General features: G+C 40.8%; 1 protein-coding gene across 5 annotated transcripts in view; it reads left to right on the top strand.

Moving 5' to 3' along the window:
• The window catches only part of LOC125905401 (uncharacterized), a 69162-nt gene that overhangs the window by 21239 nt on the left and 31638 nt on the right, over nt 1–16285 (top strand). For 4 of the 5 annotated variants that reach the window (XM_049603325.1, XM_049603324.1, XM_049603328.1 and 1 more), the window contains 18 exons: nt 3–119; nt 3427–3484; nt 3577–3624; nt 5752–5820; nt 8123–8262; nt 9117–9245; nt 9336–9393; nt 9505–9585; nt 9858–10216; nt 10512–10580; nt 10685–10706; nt 10797–10817; nt 12488–12556; nt 12665–12804; nt 13742–13858; nt 15787–15844; nt 16079–16123; nt 16221–16277. In XM_049603325.1, the coding sequence (XP_049459282.1) occupies nt 3–119; nt 3427–3484; nt 3577–3624; nt 5752–5820; nt 8123–8262; nt 9117–9245; nt 9336–9393; nt 9505–9585; nt 9858–10216; nt 10512–10580; nt 10685–10706; nt 10797–10817; nt 12488–12556; nt 12665–12804; nt 13742–13858; nt 15787–15844; nt 16079–16123; nt 16221–16277 (1657 nt within the window). The remainder of the gene's footprint in view (nt 1–2; nt 120–3426; nt 3485–3576; nt 3625–5751; nt 5821–8122; nt 8263–9116; nt 9246–9335; nt 9394–9504; nt 9586–9857; nt 10217–10511; nt 10581–10684; nt 10707–10796; nt 10818–12487; nt 12557–12664; nt 12805–13741; nt 13859–15786; nt 15845–16078; nt 16124–16220; nt 16278–16285) is intronic. The other variant, XM_049603326.1, reaches the window with a different exon arrangement.

Below are 16285 nucleotides of genomic sequence, written 5' to 3'. Positions count from 1 at the left end.
AGAGCTACGTAAACCCCAATGTACTGAGATTCTCCTGGATCCCCTTCATGGATAAGAATGTCACTCTGACGCCTGAGGTCTTAAAGGAAATAAGAGTAAGGGGGCTCGGAAAACTACAGGTGTGTACCTCGTGGCCTGGTATCCTAAATTTGAATGAATAATGCAACAATAAATGTGCAGTGTGTAGAATTTAGGAGGATATATTGGCAAAAATGAAATGTAAGAAGTATGTTTTCTTAGTGGATATTGACCTGAAAAAAAGAATCAGGTTTTTGTTACCTTAGAACAAGCTGTTTATATCTACAGTGGTGGAAAAAAGTTTTCGGACACCCCGTGCATCTGTGAAATATTGCATTAAGAATCACTCTTAGGTCTTCAAGTGCAATTTCTTTTAGTACAGTCACAGCCAAAATACTAAATAAATCCTAAAAAAGCCATTAAAAACTTAAAATTGATTGGTTCCATAAAAATACATAAGAAATTTTGAGTATTGGGTCATTTTGGTACCAGTGATGAAGGTCGTTCTTTTTATTAAAAGACACAATTTTTGTTGCCAAGCTTCGTGTCTACATAAAGCCAGCACATTTGAAAGTTCTTCAGACACAAAAATGGCTAAAACAAGGAACCTAACGCAGGAAACACGCCTGAAGATAAAGATTCTCAGCCAGGAAGGGTACAGCTGCCGCCAGATAGCCAGGAAGTGCAGATACAGTCCTTCAGCAGTTGGATACACTCTGCAGAAATACAGACAAACCAACAGCTTGGAAGACAAACCAAGATCTGGGCATCCAAGGGTTTCTTCAGCAAGAAATGACCGCATCCTGATCCGCATGCGCAGGCAAAACCGCCGAATGACATCACAGGAGCTTCAGCAGCAGTGGTCAAACCAAACTGGTGTCCAGTGTTCCACCCGCACTGTACGTGGCTGACTTTTAGATCATGGCTTAAGGTCCTACAAGGCTATCAAGAAGCCCTGATCAATGAGAGACAGAGGTTAGCCCGGCGTCGTTGGGCCCAGGCACACAAGAACTGGACAGCCAGGAATTGGAAGAAGATTTTGTGGTCAGATGAGTCCAGTTTCCAGCTTTATCTTCCTCCTACTAATGTGAGGGTACGCAGAAGGCCAGGCGAAGCATTATCTCCAGCATGTACAGTACCTACTGTCAAGCATGGTGGAGGCAGTATCATGGTTTGGGGATGCATGAGTGCTGCTGGTGTTGGTCATCTCACTGTCTGTGATGGCACATTGAACTCTACCAAGTATTGTACCATTCTCGAAACCCACATGCTCCCTTCTGCGCGTGCACTGTTCCATCGAGGTAAAAACTGGATGTTTCAACAAGATAATGCCCCTTGCCACACATCCAAGGCCAGTAGAGCTTGGCTGCAGGAGCACAGTATCCAGGTCTTTGAGTGGCCAGTTCAATCCCCGGACATGAGCCCCATTGAAAATCTGTGGTGGATTATCAAAAGGTCTGTTTCAAAGCATAAACCAAAGAATTTAGAAGATTTAAAAATAATTAATTCAAGAAGAATGGGACAAGATTACCCCTCAACAGTGTGAAAGGCTCGTGGGGAACATGCCAGCCAGGATTAGAGCTCTACTACGTGCCAATGGCAGGACTACTAAATATTAATTTGATGATGTGATGGTTTATTTATTTTTTGTTCAGTTTTGAACACATTCTCTGTTATTTGTTGACTTTGATACTGACAATGTTGAGAACTGACATATTGAAACTATCAAGAATTTAGTTTTGTTAGTTTTTCTTGTAAACAATAAACAAAAAAATATAATTTGTTTTCCACAAATATTTCATGATAATTTTTGAGATTGTGTAAAATTTTAAGGGTGTCCGAAAACTTTTTTCCACCACTGTACATCGGGAGTGGGTCCTCATCCACGGAGTCCACCATGCACCATGTCAGCTCTATGTAGCTTCATAGTTTCTTTACGCTCCTTGTTTTGGTTTCCCAGCCCACAGCTTTACCACTTTTGTTCAGTCCCACCATTTCATAGTGTTGTTATGTCTACAGCAAGCAGTGTTTCAGTAAAAAAAGCTCGGAAAACTCTTACCTGCTTAGCACAAAACAGCACACAGACAAGTTAGCACTTAGCTGGTGAACATAATGGAGCATTTAGCATCTAAGGACCCTGACACACCAAGGGGACAATCGGCTGTTGGTCAGTGTCAGACTGCTGTTGAACGTCTGTGGCTCCAGTTTTGTAGTCGGCCCTTGTCAGCTTTTTTTTGGCAGATTCAACATGTTGAATTGGTGTCAGAAATGGTGTAGCCCCTTAGTGAGTGAAATCACTGTGATTGACAGTTCAACTCAGTGCACGATAGGCGAAACAGAACTGAGCAAAGTAAACAAACAGCTAAAGTCAAGAGGGCATGAGATCAAAACAAACTTTTTTTTTTGTCATTGAGCTCTTAAGCAGAAATGGTTTGTCATTATTAATGTCATTGTTCACGAGCTCTGTCATGCCGGTCTACAAGTTTCCCTTTCTGAATAACAAAGATAGATAACTGCCACCCACTGGTATGAAGAAGTATTTCCTTTCACGCAGGTGCAGATTGTACGTGCTAGTTGGCTGTTGGCTGTAGTCTTCGTGGTGTGTTCAAGAGCAACTTTTTGGCCAGATATAGGTGACATGAGGTGACACAACAGTTTGCCTTCGTTGCCACTAGTTCTTTGCCGTTGGTTTGGTGTTTCAGGGCCTTAAAGAGATAAATATTTCCTTCAGTAGTTTATGGAGACCAAAACAGAGTTAAAAGGAATATTGGATTTACTTTCATCAGATGGACGAGGCTTGTGCTGATTGGTGATCAGATTGTGACGAGAAGGATGACACATAACAGTGTGTGTCGAAATTGGTTTGGTTTGTTTAACACACATTTCAAAGAAAAAAAAAGGTTATCATTGTACATCACCGCTACTGATGCTGTGTCATGTTTTTGTGTTGTGTAGAGTGGAGTTACAAATGACGGTGCGCATCATATCCAGGTCATAATATCGGTAAATTCAAGTAAATTACAGACTTTGCTCAGTCTGTGCGAATGCACCACACAAAATACAGACATGGTTGATCATTTCTAAATTACATGATGTCCCCTTGTAATGCTAGTCCTATGTAAAGAAGGCTTTTGGTGGTTAATGCCCTTGAACAGCTTATCAGACTTGTGCACTGTTCCATACTGTGTGCGCAACATCATTGTTGTTTACAAACTTTGAAAGGCTCTATGGTCATGCTTGTCCAGGACGCACTGCAACTGTTCTAGTTCACCACCACATTGTTGTTTTATGGTTCCACAGCGCTTTCATGTACAGACTGTGTTGCAAAATTTGTCATTATTGTTGGGATGAAAGCCTTTTTAAATGATAAAGGATGTTACTCATTTTCCCTACATTTTCTCTTTGCAGGTGTTGGATTTACCTGAAAATCTGTTGAAAAAGCTTGAATCAGAAACCTACTCTGGGGGTATATGAATCTAAGATTTCTCAATGTGATATTTGTTTGAGAGTTGTATTGAAATGTATGCTATTAAAAAATGATCTAATTCCACTCTCCAGTGATGCGCATTCTCAGTGAAAATGACAAGCTTCTCAAGCTACTTGAAGGTATGTGCACATTTTTCTCAAATCCAAAACCTGATGGAAAAATCCTTTTGGCTTTCTGGTCAGCAGATTAGATTGGTGGATGAGATAAGCAGCTGCTGCAAGGGGAGTGAAAGCAAACTTTAGACACAGCACAATGAATGGTTAAGTTTCACTTTCGCTGCACCTGGCATTCTGCTGGTGTGTGCCCAGGGTACACCCTGCACTCCGCAATAAAAAACCAAATGGTATATATATTCCAGCAGCACTACGTATGAACGGTTGAAGTGACAAAAATCGGTGCCTGAAGTTGGGCCAGATGGCTCCCGACCTTGTCCTTCTTATTTCTTCCCAAATGTCTTCTGTTGTCTGTTCTGGGTCTTAGGTTCGGCTGGCAGGTACTTAGGAATTCACTGGAGATAAGCAGGGTCTGGTGCAATCGAGTTTATTGTGTTCACAGGCAATAACACAGACAAACTCATGAGTCAAGCTCCGGAGGATGACTGAAAAATTGCTCTCACTATTCTGGTTTATATGCTGGTGGAGGTCGAAGAGATCTCCGCCTATTTCTATTGTCCTCCCCCTTTCAAACCGTATCTACTGGTAGCAGGTTTCTTCTCTCTACTCCGGCTGAGCTATAATCTGCCACCAGTATCTCCGGAGCTGCTTGCACTTTATTTTTTAAAAACATGTGAACCTGAGGGACTCTCATGCTACAGTCCCTCGTGCTTCCGTACAATATGATCCATTACACATATACTGGGTAATACAATCCTTTGAATGTGTGTGTGTCTTCTTCCCCTCTCACATGAACCCTTTTGATGCAGCAGGCAATAAATCAAGTGAGTGTGCTCCCTTCTTCATCCAGTGCATAGTGTTGTGCTCAAGCTTACACACGTGCTATTATTCTTAGTAGAGTACATTATATTTTAACACCATATATGGTATGTATATGTCTAAAAGTTCCCTGAAAGTTCAAAACAGCATATAAGGAAGTCTGTTGAAAGTCCAAAACACCATATGAGGAAATCTGCTATGCGTTCACAATAGTTCTGAGGAGGCCCATTGCTAGTTCACAGCTGAGATGTCACTGAGAGTTCACATCTATTTCTACCTATTACCCTTAAATGCAGTATCTACCTTTAATAACAGTCTAAGTATCTACTTTAATATACCTTTAATAACAGTCTAAGTATCTACTTTAATAGCAGTCTACACGCAAACATGATTATACAACTGATTGATTTAGACCGGATAAAATATAAGCCGGATAAAATTACACTACACAGTCCAGCTCCAAAAATATTAAATCAATACATGGCAGCAGATGTTTTAATTGTGGCAGGCAGCCATAAATAAATGAATGTGTGGACAACCCTGCAGGGTGACACTAGCTTCCACGTTGGCCTACAAGTAAATGTCGTCCCTGCAGCACTCTATACGAGAGGTTTACAGGTTCAGTCTTAAACCTCCCAAACTGCTCACAGTCTCATCAGGGATGCCCCGTTAAGTTCAAAACATGTTTGATGGTTAGGATTTAAAATGTAGAGGATTATGATTATGATTACGTCAGCTGTCAGTGTTGTCAATCATTGGAAAACAGGCTCGCCCTTACTAACTAAGGGCCTAACCTTACTAACATTAGCTAGTACACTAATGTTGACAGATACTAAAACTGACTCACCACCAGTTCGCGCTGAAGAATAGACGCGCTGTGATGATAACATCCAACATACCATTTTCTCATCCAGACTCATTTAGACTTCTGCTTTTGTTTTTTTTTCTCATTTCAAAGCATTATTACAGAAAGTAGCCGTAACTCATCAGTCTCTATTTTGTTTACATCTGCTTTATCATGACATCATATGAGGTGATGTATTGCTGGCTCTGGCACGATGATGTCAATAATATCCTGCAGTGTGTGGCATGCCATCATTTTCAAATCTTGCAGTGTGCGCATGTTTGAGATTAGAAAGAAAAACATCTGTGAAGTTTCTCCTCATGCGGGTGATGCAACCTGATTATGATTTGCAAACTCCCGTATTCTGAACTTGGACTGTGTGATGTGTGATGAGACTTAATCTGAATGGTACATTTACTCTTCCTTATCCTTTAGTCCATGCTTTAACACTGCATTTTGTTTTTCTCCAGCTGGCAAGCCAAAGAGGACGATGATACAAACATACCAAAGAGACAGCAACAGGAAGCATCCACTTCTTGGTCAGTAAATGTTTCACAAAATGTAATGAAATGTCCTTTAATGGAAGATGATTTCCTTCAGTATGAAGAACAGGAAGGCCATGAAAAACAAGAGGACATAAAGGGGAACATATGTTTTGTCTCCCAACATAAAATCTTGGATTCAATGAATGAATGTGCAGATAAATTAAATGCACTCATTCATTAATTTGGAGAAACATTTTTTATGGGATGGCTTGGATTAGATGATGGGAGTCTTGTTGCGACTCTACAGTGATAATCATGTAATATCAATTAAAAGAGACATTCTTGGGTCACAGGCCTGAGGAGGTGGGAGTCATTCAGGTGAAAAGGAGATTCTGTTAAAGGTGTATTAATTCTTGAGTGGACGGATCAGTGTTCAAAGGATTGTATGGGATTGATTGTAAGAGTGCAGACATTGTCCTGATATGGGCTTGTGATTTGAAACCGTCCAAAGCTCTGTATTAGATAAAATATCAGTTTAGACTGTAGTGCAAAAAGCAATGCCTTAGGGGCCGTACACATGCTGGTTTTTGGTGATTCATTTATTTCAATGTAGACACACAGCAGGCATGCTCAAACACCAATGCGCACGCATTCCTGGGCGCCTATTTTTCAAGAAGTGATGGCTGCACCCTGAGATAAACCGAGTTTAACTTTTGGAATGCAGCAGTGCGCACCGCATGTCATGTGACGAGGACAAACCAATCAGAGCCATTGGATGTCTTCCCTTTTTCCATAAATATCAGTCTGTGATAAATATGGAGAGGAGGTTGACCATTTTAGTGCAGGGCTGCCAGAGCTTTACATCTGTTACTGGAAGTGCCTGGAAGATCAGCTCTGCACTCTGGATGTCAGGTGAATAGGCTATGATATGGTACTTGTTAAGGTTGCTTAGCAACCTCGGACGCAACCTGCTGCTGCACTCTTGAATGATGGAACAAAAAATGCACAAGAGTAGCACTTAGTGCCTGACCCGTGTTTTCCAGGCGGTTAAAGATGCTGCATGTGCACGGCCTCTTATATGGTAATCTATGATTGATGAAAAGCAAATGTTGGGATTCTGGCTCCCTACACACCGTAGGAACTGAGAAGTTGTCCATACATGCACAAAGAAAACAAGTCATCCCATTTGGGGTTAGCATACAGAGACCACTTATAACCACATTTAACAAAATTGCATACATACTTAAGGCCTTTGCACACTAAGTCTGTATTTTTTGTCCGAAATTTTTAAATGTTTAAGATAAATACAGTGTCAAAAGAATTTCTTCGTAATGACTTTTAAAGCAACAGAGATCAGAGCTGAAGTATCAAAGTTTAACAAAGTTTTATTTTCTTGTACAAGAAGGAGCGTTTCACAGTGCAACACACAAGGTGAGGTTACAGAGAAAAAGGCTCCCTGGAGGAACATTTGAGGGGGCATGGGAAGCTCGAATGTTTCAGTTCTCTATCAAGTACACACTTGTAGATAACATCGCAATCATCTTCAGTCACTCTGTTGGAACAATACCCTGCCTGTCTGGCCCTCCAAATGGCCTGTCCTTGATTTGTCTCCAAACCGAGCCTCCCTGTCCTCCCTTACAGATACAGAGCTGATGAATCTGCTGACGTTGTGGTGTTTGAGTAAAAAACAAAAACAGTATCCTACTGACTGGTACACAGCGTACATACACAGTGTGATCATAATTTTTATAACATATAGCCTCAAGTTGTGTCAATCACATTTACACACTGATTCCGAAACTTAAGTCTGTCAAAGTGTGGAACAGATTAGATCTTCTGTATTTTTCCATATCCCTCACAATCCTTTAGAGAGTTGTTTGACAAAGAACCTGTGAGGAAAATGTGGTGTAACATGCAGGACACAAACATCCGCGACAAGAGAGAGGAATGGTGTATCAGTATCATTTTATTACTCAGATAGCCTACTTCAACATGTCAGGTAGTAGTATTCAGGTGGATGATGACGAGAAGGAGGATGTCATAAAGGATATAGACCACACACAGACAGACAGGTAGGACATTTCAGCCCCTTCAGGTTGCCGTGATGTCAAATTCAAGATGCTGGCAGAGACCTATTTTTTCTTGTATTGCTAATTTTTGCAACAAAAGGACAATGAAACATATGGGAGTCAGTGTGCAACGTTTCTGTGCGTAGCGATGTTTATCGGCTGAAGGTTTGATAGAATGCTTACAAAAAATACAGACTTGGTATGCAAAGGCCTTTGTGCTTGGCCTTCGTCAGTTTTCTTTTTTAACTTCATCCCCTTTTCTGTCTTCTCTGATCATGGTCTTGTAGGCATGCAGCACCTCGTTGAATGCATTTGTGCCGGGTCGACTGAGAAGAGATACTATCTCTGCACGCTCTGCCACCTAACTTTGGCCACCCACATGATCATCAAACACGTCCTGAGCTTTGACCACATCTATTGTTATTTTGTAAGTAGCTATGATAGTAAAGAAAATGTTGCCACACAATCACAGAGATACAGGGAATATCTACAACACCAGGTTTTACCAAGGATGTAGCTCATTCAGAAGGTGTGTCTTTGAGGAAATGATGGAACCTGTGTCACTAGCCCTTTTTAAACAGGAATTGTGCAAATTTGCAGGAAAGCCCAATCAGTCTTTTTTTCAGCATTGGCAGTATAAAAACAAAATTGGGGAGTGCAGCAAAATCCTGTTAATCCACCGCCACGTGCGGCGTCATCAACAGCCCCTCCCGTTGCAGAAGGCCGCCTTGGTCTGTTTAACCAAAAGGGTTCCACCAATATGACTACCCTACGAGGCGGAAATTTGGGCACCTTGGATCAACTCGCCAATCCGGCTCTGTTTTTCTAAACACTCGCAGCTTGCTGGCAAAACGACCCAACATTCGCGGAAGATCTGGCAGTGTAAAAGGGGCTACTGACTAGAAGGAAATAGCTTGTGATGGAGTGGTGACATAGGTTGACACTGTGCTGGTAAATATCGTGATTAGGGTTGCACAATATATATCGTCATTGTGATGTCAACTTGTGCGATAAACACATTGTAAAAAGATTGTGACATTGCACTCAGGATTTTTTTAAGTTAGTTGAAAGAAGTATTTGACATTTGTCACACTCTACTGGTGTGTGCTGCCCTGTGGAGACAGGCCCCTTATATAGGAGGGCTGGAGGCAAAGTGGTCCCAGGGGAGGGGCCAGACTAAGTGGGATTCACACAAGTAATGAGTCCACAATAAGTGAAATCAGTATTCTGTCTCTTCTTGTGAGGTATTTGTGTAATTCACATCAGTTTGAATCTGTGCAGAAAGAATGGCACCCGTCTACTTTGCTGTCAAAGGGATCCTACCAGAAATACAACTACCGCTTTGCCTCCACAATGCTTGATTTTGCAAAGCAGGCAGAATTACAGAGTACTGGAAACACTGATATGAAGGTAATACAGCTCACAAAGTCACTAGTGCTGGTTTCCCAAACAGATGCTTTTGTTCATATTAATGTGAAACCATATGGCTTTCTGCTGCAGCAAGTGAGCCTGGAGCCTGCCAAGTACACATCAGTGAATTTCGCTAGTTATGCAGAAGGTTGGTATTTATTTTTCATGCCTCAGTGTATGTTGTATTCATCTGAATGAACCGGACCCTCAGTGGAAACCTGAATGATGTTTTGCTAACTGAATCTGTGGTGGCTTGCAGCTTTGAAGGAACTGGAATCCATCAGAAAGGAAAACAAGGAGGACAGCTTGATTACAGTTATCAAACCAGGGAGCAGGCTGCGTATGTATTCTTTAATTGTGAACTAGTTGGACCAGTGGACTGACTCATGTCAGATAGTCTCTCGTGTTTTACAAAATTTCTGCATAAATTCTCAAACTGTTGAATAAACAATAATAAAAATGATTAATAATAAAAAGTAACAAGATATTTGATAGTCCCAGTAAAGAGACAATGTTTTCAGTTCTTCTTTTTTTAAAACTTCCATTGAAAATGTTTTTTAACCATTAACAATATAGAAGTGATAACTCAGTGCTGCTTGTTTTTCTTTGTAGAGCCCCACACTGCGTCAGCAGCGCCTGTAGTGCGAGCAGGGCCAGCAGCACCAGCAGCATCTTCAGCACCAGCAGCAGCAGCAAGAGGAACGTCTGTAGCACTAGCAGGGCCAACAGCACCAGCAGTGTCTGTATCGTCAGCAGCACCAGCAGGGCAAGCAGATTCAGCAGTGTCTTCAGCGTCAGAAGGGCCAACAGCAGCACCAGCTGCGTCTGCAGCAGCACCAACAGCCTCCTCATCACCAGCAGGGCCAACAGCAGCACCAGCAGCACCAGCAGCTCCAGCAGCTCCAGCAGCACCACCAGCGCCTGTAGTGCCAGCTGGACCTGGAGCATTATTGTACAAACTACACTGTCAGGTGACGAATTATAAATATCACAATAATATATTTCACTACGATAGCCTGGATATTATTATTGTACCTAATACATAGGGGTGGAAATCACCAGAGGTCTCACGATATAACGTTATCACAGTATTAGAGTTAGGATACAATTTACTGGTCTCAGTGAATCAAGACAATATTACATGCAAAAACCACAATACTAAGCTGTATAACTTTTTACCCCCACCCCTACCTGTACTATCTGTGTAGTGGGAGACATTAAAGTGAGCTTTGTTTTCACTTTTCTTTTGTTTCTCCCTTGTGGCAGAACTGCAGTATGAGTTTTGACAGTATGCATAAGTATTGCAATCATTTGTCCAAGTGGAGTCACAAACAGGTAAATTAATTTCTTCATAGATTTCTACAGAAATTCTTTGTGATTATTAATTATATGCTACAAAATATAACATTGCATACTCTGTCTGTAATGTTCCTCCACAGATGCTGAAGAGGCACTTTGGAGGTATTGGACACTTTCCTCTCATTTCCCACATACTTGTTTATTGTTAAGCTCAGTTACATAAGATATGATTATTTTCCCCCTTTCTTTCAGGTGTTGATGATTGCAAAGCAGGTACACTTTGTCTTCTTTTGTTACAATATGCTGCAGCACTTTGAGCCATTAGGTAGAAAAATGTTGGTGAAAATGTCTTAAAATAAATCTCTTTCTTTATCTGTTCATACATACATACATATATATATATATATATATATAGTAAGCCGAAATATTAAAACCACTGGCAGGTGGAGTAAATATATCTAATATGACACTGGATGAGCACATGACATTTAGAGATGCTGTTAGTGTGTTATCTCAGTCAGCAGGTAGAGCCTTGGGATCTGTGCTTAATAAAGTCAAATACTGTGGTAATCTGGGATTTCATACTTATACACGGCTCTACAGTTCATGTGTTTGTCCTGTGTCTGATTATGTTTCTGGTGTTTGGGGTTTCCGGGAACACTCAAGTTGTAATGCTGTGCACTACAGAGCTATTCGATCTTTTTAGGAGTGCACAAATTAACTTCAGTTTTAGCTATTTGTGGAGATATGGGATGGGAATCTCCAAACATCAGACATAAATGTGAAATGCTTCGACTGTGTAATAGACTTGAAAGGATGTCAGATCAGAGACTCACTAAAAAGATTTTGACCATTTTACATGGTCATCCCTGGGCTAACGAGATGAAATCCTTATTTAATTTGAATGATTTTTCATTTATCTTTCATAACAGGTTACTTTGTAATATTCGGGAGTTAAAGAATAATATGTTTCTCAAGTGTAAGGAAAAATGGTCTGTCGATATATGGTATAAACCAAAATTACGAACTTACTGTCTCATAAAAAACTGTTATGATGTTGAAATGTATGTGAAGTATAATTTAAACAAAAGACAAAGATCATTATGTGCACAGTTACATTCAGGAACATTACCCTTGGCTTTAGAGACTGGCAGGTTTAATGCCATTCCAGAGGAGGACAGACTTTGTCAGGTGTCAGGTGTGAAATTGAGAGTGAGGTCCATTTTCTGTTTTACTGTCTTGTTTATGAGGACTTGAGGGATGTACTTTTTATTAAAATGTCCTCTATTTATGCTGATTTCTTTTGGCTGGACGAGTATGAGAAACTTGAGTTGTGTTTTAGAAAGGGAATCTTTTTTGTTGTAGATTTTATTTGTAAAGCGTGGGAGAGAAGCAGAATATTCTGTTTAAAGTCTGAGCCGTAAAAGGGGCTGCAATTATGTATGAAATGAAAAAAAAAAAAAATAATAATAATAATAACAATGTACACTGCAACTGTACTTTTTTGGTGTCTTATAAACCCATGAGGGTTGGGCACTTTGTGCATGACACGTAAATAAAAATAATCCATCAATGAAATATATCAATCATCCCATTACAATGCAATGTTCTGCTGGGAAACCTTCAGTTTTGACATTCATGTGGATACCACTTGACACCCTCCACCCACCCAAACACTGTTGCGCGTTTAGGTGGGTGGAGCGCATCAAGTGGTATCCACATAAATCCCAGGACCAAAAATTTCCCACAGGAACACTGTATCGTAACGAGAGGATCAAAGTTATTCACTTCATCTGTCAGTGTTTTTAATGTTTTGGCTGATCAGTATATGTTTTTTTCTGTGTTTTTAGGCACAAAGTTTGAGTTGATGGTGCTAATTTAAGAAAATTATTTTGGTATTTTTTTCAACTTATTCTCTTAACACTGTTTATTTTAAATGTTAGGATGGAAACCCAGTCTGGACTTATACATGTACCACCAAGAGCGCTTGAAGCATAATGAACCACTTATTGGTGAGCGGACCCACTTGTTAACAATGTGTTTTTGTAAGGTGTTAAAATGATATATAAATATGTTAAAAATATGTCATCTTATTTATTTATTTATTTCTGTTTGTTTAGGTGTATCCCTGGTTGTGACATGTATCAGCAATGGAGATATGGAGGACCCTTTTTATGTGTGCTTTGCTTGTGAGGACTGTTTTTGCAAGTCCTTTCGCAAACAGCACTTCAACTCCATGAAACATCTCATAAACACCTTGGTGAGTTTTTAGTGATTAATGTGGTTAATGTTCAGTGCAGCTGTGTTTGGATGCTAGCAGAACCACTCGTGTGTGAGGAGTTGCAAATGATGTATATTTTGTTTTTAGTTTTATATTGCACATTAGTACTAATACAGGTCCTATCGCTGTCACATAGTTTGAGGTCTTTACCTCTTTTTGTGATTCAAAGTAGTCAGACTTTTACTTACTGTTGGGAAGGGTCTAGCTGCAGAGCTCCAGGCTCAGGCCCACGTCGTCTGTCAAACTCTTTACAGTCACGAGCTTGGGGAAGGAAGTCTTAAATTGTGTACTCCCGCCAGGGATGGTCATCAAGATATGACAGAACGCGTTCATTAGTTTGAATGAGCCACGTGGCCTCCACAATAAAAATGTGGCCTAAATGTGAAACCAAGTGTGATCAGTCAGCTTGTAATAAGCCTACTAAATACAGTGGCATGGATGTGATACAGTGTGTTAAATATATGCTCAGTAGGCTTCTTTCTTTTATGCAATTAAACATTACAGTGCATAATATGATACAGTGGCATGTAAACATTATTTATTGATAGGAAAGAGAGATTAACTCACATGATTTTCCATCTTAACATGCATTAACACACGTGATTCTCCACCATGGATCTGGTGGGTGGATCCCAGCACTGGAGATGATCCAGAGCTTGAAGCTCAGCAGCAGGACCCTATACTGTTGCAGAGTGAAGCACTTGTTAATGCATTATGTGCACGTGTCATCACAAAGAGCAGTTTAAAAAATGTTTTTCTTATTGAGATGTTATCATTGCATGGTAATGCAGATTGTAAGGGAGCCACTTTGAAAATACTGAGTCCTGCAGGGCCCAGAAACCAGGCTATACCCCAGGTGACTCCCCTGGGGTATAGCTTGGTCTATAAATACCCCTTTTTGTCTTAATATACTTAGCTGCACCAGAACCCCTGGCGTCTGCCTTTTGCGTGGGAGAACCTGGATGTGGAAGTCTTGAGGTCAATGGCATGGGAAGAGGAGAAGGAAAGAGGACCAAAACAGATGTTGTTGAAGGTAAAATGCCAAAGAACTGGAACAGACCTGTGATTTGTTTTTCTCTTGAAGGTGAAATTCCATATTTGAGCTCACTCGCTACAAGAAAATGTCAGTGTTGTACGTTTCTGCAAACCACAGATATATTACAGTTGTACATTTCAGATGTATCTTATCAACGTTTCTTAAGTGAAATAGCTCTGATTACATGCATGTGAGCTGACTGTGTCATCGGGAGGTGGAGGGGATGGTGTGACAATTAGACCAACAAACAACAAAACCAGTTGTTTTTTTAGCAAGACATCTTTGGAATTTGAATGCTAACCTAAGTGTACTCTGTTTGATTTCCAAGAATTGGACAGCGCATGAACATCAATTTACCAAAACAACTCCTTCAACGGTGTCTTCCAAAGTTCACCAACTCAAAAACAACTTCTTATAAGGATTCTTTCCTATTGCGAAATCTGACATCTGGCCAACTGTTTCTAAGACCTTATGCAACTAACATTATTTTCACCTTTGATATAGAATGATTCATTATCTGCCTCTACACATGCTGCTGTGCTACAGCCTATTGAAGTGCTGTAATTTGTTAGTTAAGTGACAACGCCTGAACGCAACACAGGCTCCGCTCCATAGACTGGCTTGATTATAATTGATTATAAAAATGTGGCCCGGGCTGCGCTCTTGTGTGCTCACCTGTGTCTGTGTGCGTGTGTGTGCTTGTGCGCACGTGTGTGTGTGTGTGTGTGTGTGTGTGTGTGTATGTGTGCGCGCATCAGGGCCGAACACCGTCAAGCGCGATACAGAGAGCAGAGGAGGATTGTAAACGTCTGACCATGTAGAAACAGAAATGACATAAGATAAATAACATAAGGCTATTTAGTTTGCGCCCCCCTAATATGGTGGTAGTGGATACACAAGACATGTTTCAAGCAATGTTTGCAGATAGTGAAATTTCTGTTAACTGTTTTCACTCCCTCTTCGTTTTATTCAACAGTGAAACTGAAATGAAAAATGAAATTTTTGCTCTCATGCACTTTTTTGTGCCATTGCTGGGAGGTGTATGGCAGATGAAGCAATGTATAAAGGTTTTAGTGTAACTTGGTTTATGCCTCCATGCAACAACATGGATTAGCTATAAGAGAAACTTGACTGGTGTGTGGAGGCATTTAACTGTGAGGCGGTAATTCTAGTTTGGTGTTGTGAAAGCATGAGCTCTGTATGCAGATGAAAAACTGTGATAAAACTCAGAAAGACAACTGCTTTAAAACTGTGCTCACAGCCAAAACATTAAAACCACTGATGCGCTCCACCTACCGGAACACAGTTGCAGACCAAGTAAACCCCCTTATGGCAATGGCACTTGTCAATGGCAGTGCCCCCCCAGCAGGACAATGCTCCATGCCACACCACAAAAACTGCCTAGATCCCAATCTGATTGAACATTTGAGTGACGTGCTAGTACCCCCAATTCAAGGTGGGTCCTCCTTGCACCAGACATGGCTCTGATGTGTCAAGGCATGAACACAGGACCTGAGGGTGTCCTATAGTGTCTGACACCAACACGTTGGCTTCAACACAAAACACATGGCTTTCATCTGGCTTTAGGTCTCTGTCATGTTCCTCTGGCCACTCCTGAGCAGTTTTTGTGGTGTGGCATGGTGCACTGTTCTGCTGCGGGGCCACAGCTACTGGGGAGTGCTGCTGCCATGTGGGTGGGGTACCTGGTCTGCACTGGTGTTTAAGTGGGTGGAGCATGTCTGGTGGCAACCACTTGAATGTCAGATCCAAAGGTTTCCCTACAAAACATTAGATTGTAACAAGTGGGTCAATGTAATGAAATGTTAATGTAATAAAATGAAAACGTTATTTTTTGGCAGTCATAGTCTCTAGACTAGAAAAAAATGTCTTTAGTCGTTACTAATTGAGAATTTTTCCTTTCTCAGGTTCTTGATATGCCATCCTGGGAGTTTAAGAGGCTTGATGGACTTAACTACCCAAATGGTAGGAACTGGTGTCATATCAAATTATTCAAACACTGATGGGGAGACAAACTCACAGTATCTTTCCTCTCTGCTCAAAGCCTTTTTTTTTTTTTTTTAATAAAGTCTAAATTGTGACCTCTGCTCTGTGAGATTATCAAAGTGTTGTTGGTCATGTGTGCCACCAAGCTGACAAACACCACTGAATTCCAAAAGCGAGACATGATTTTGTTGTCCCATTTGATTTTGTCTGCAGTGATGGCAAGACTTCAGCAATACCACACAATCTTAAGGCGTGACGGTTAGTTATAAAATAATGTCTTAACCCTAATAAGGTAAATGAAATGGCTTACTTTCATCTGAGTGATGCATGTTGGTCTGTTTTTATATCCGTGCAGTTCCACCAAGTGAAAGACACAGCAAACTCCAACAGAACGAGAGATTTCCTCTGCTCGGTGAGTGC

The sequence above is a fragment of the Epinephelus fuscoguttatus genome, linkage group LG17 (genome assembly GCF_011397635.1).
Source record: "Epinephelus fuscoguttatus linkage group LG17, E.fuscoguttatus.final_Chr_v1".
NCBI classification, from domain to species: Eukaryota; Metazoa; Chordata; class Actinopteri; order Perciformes; family Serranidae; genus Epinephelus; species Epinephelus fuscoguttatus.
Note: the sequence above shows the minus strand (reverse complement) of the source record. Positions and strands in the feature narration are given on the sequence as shown.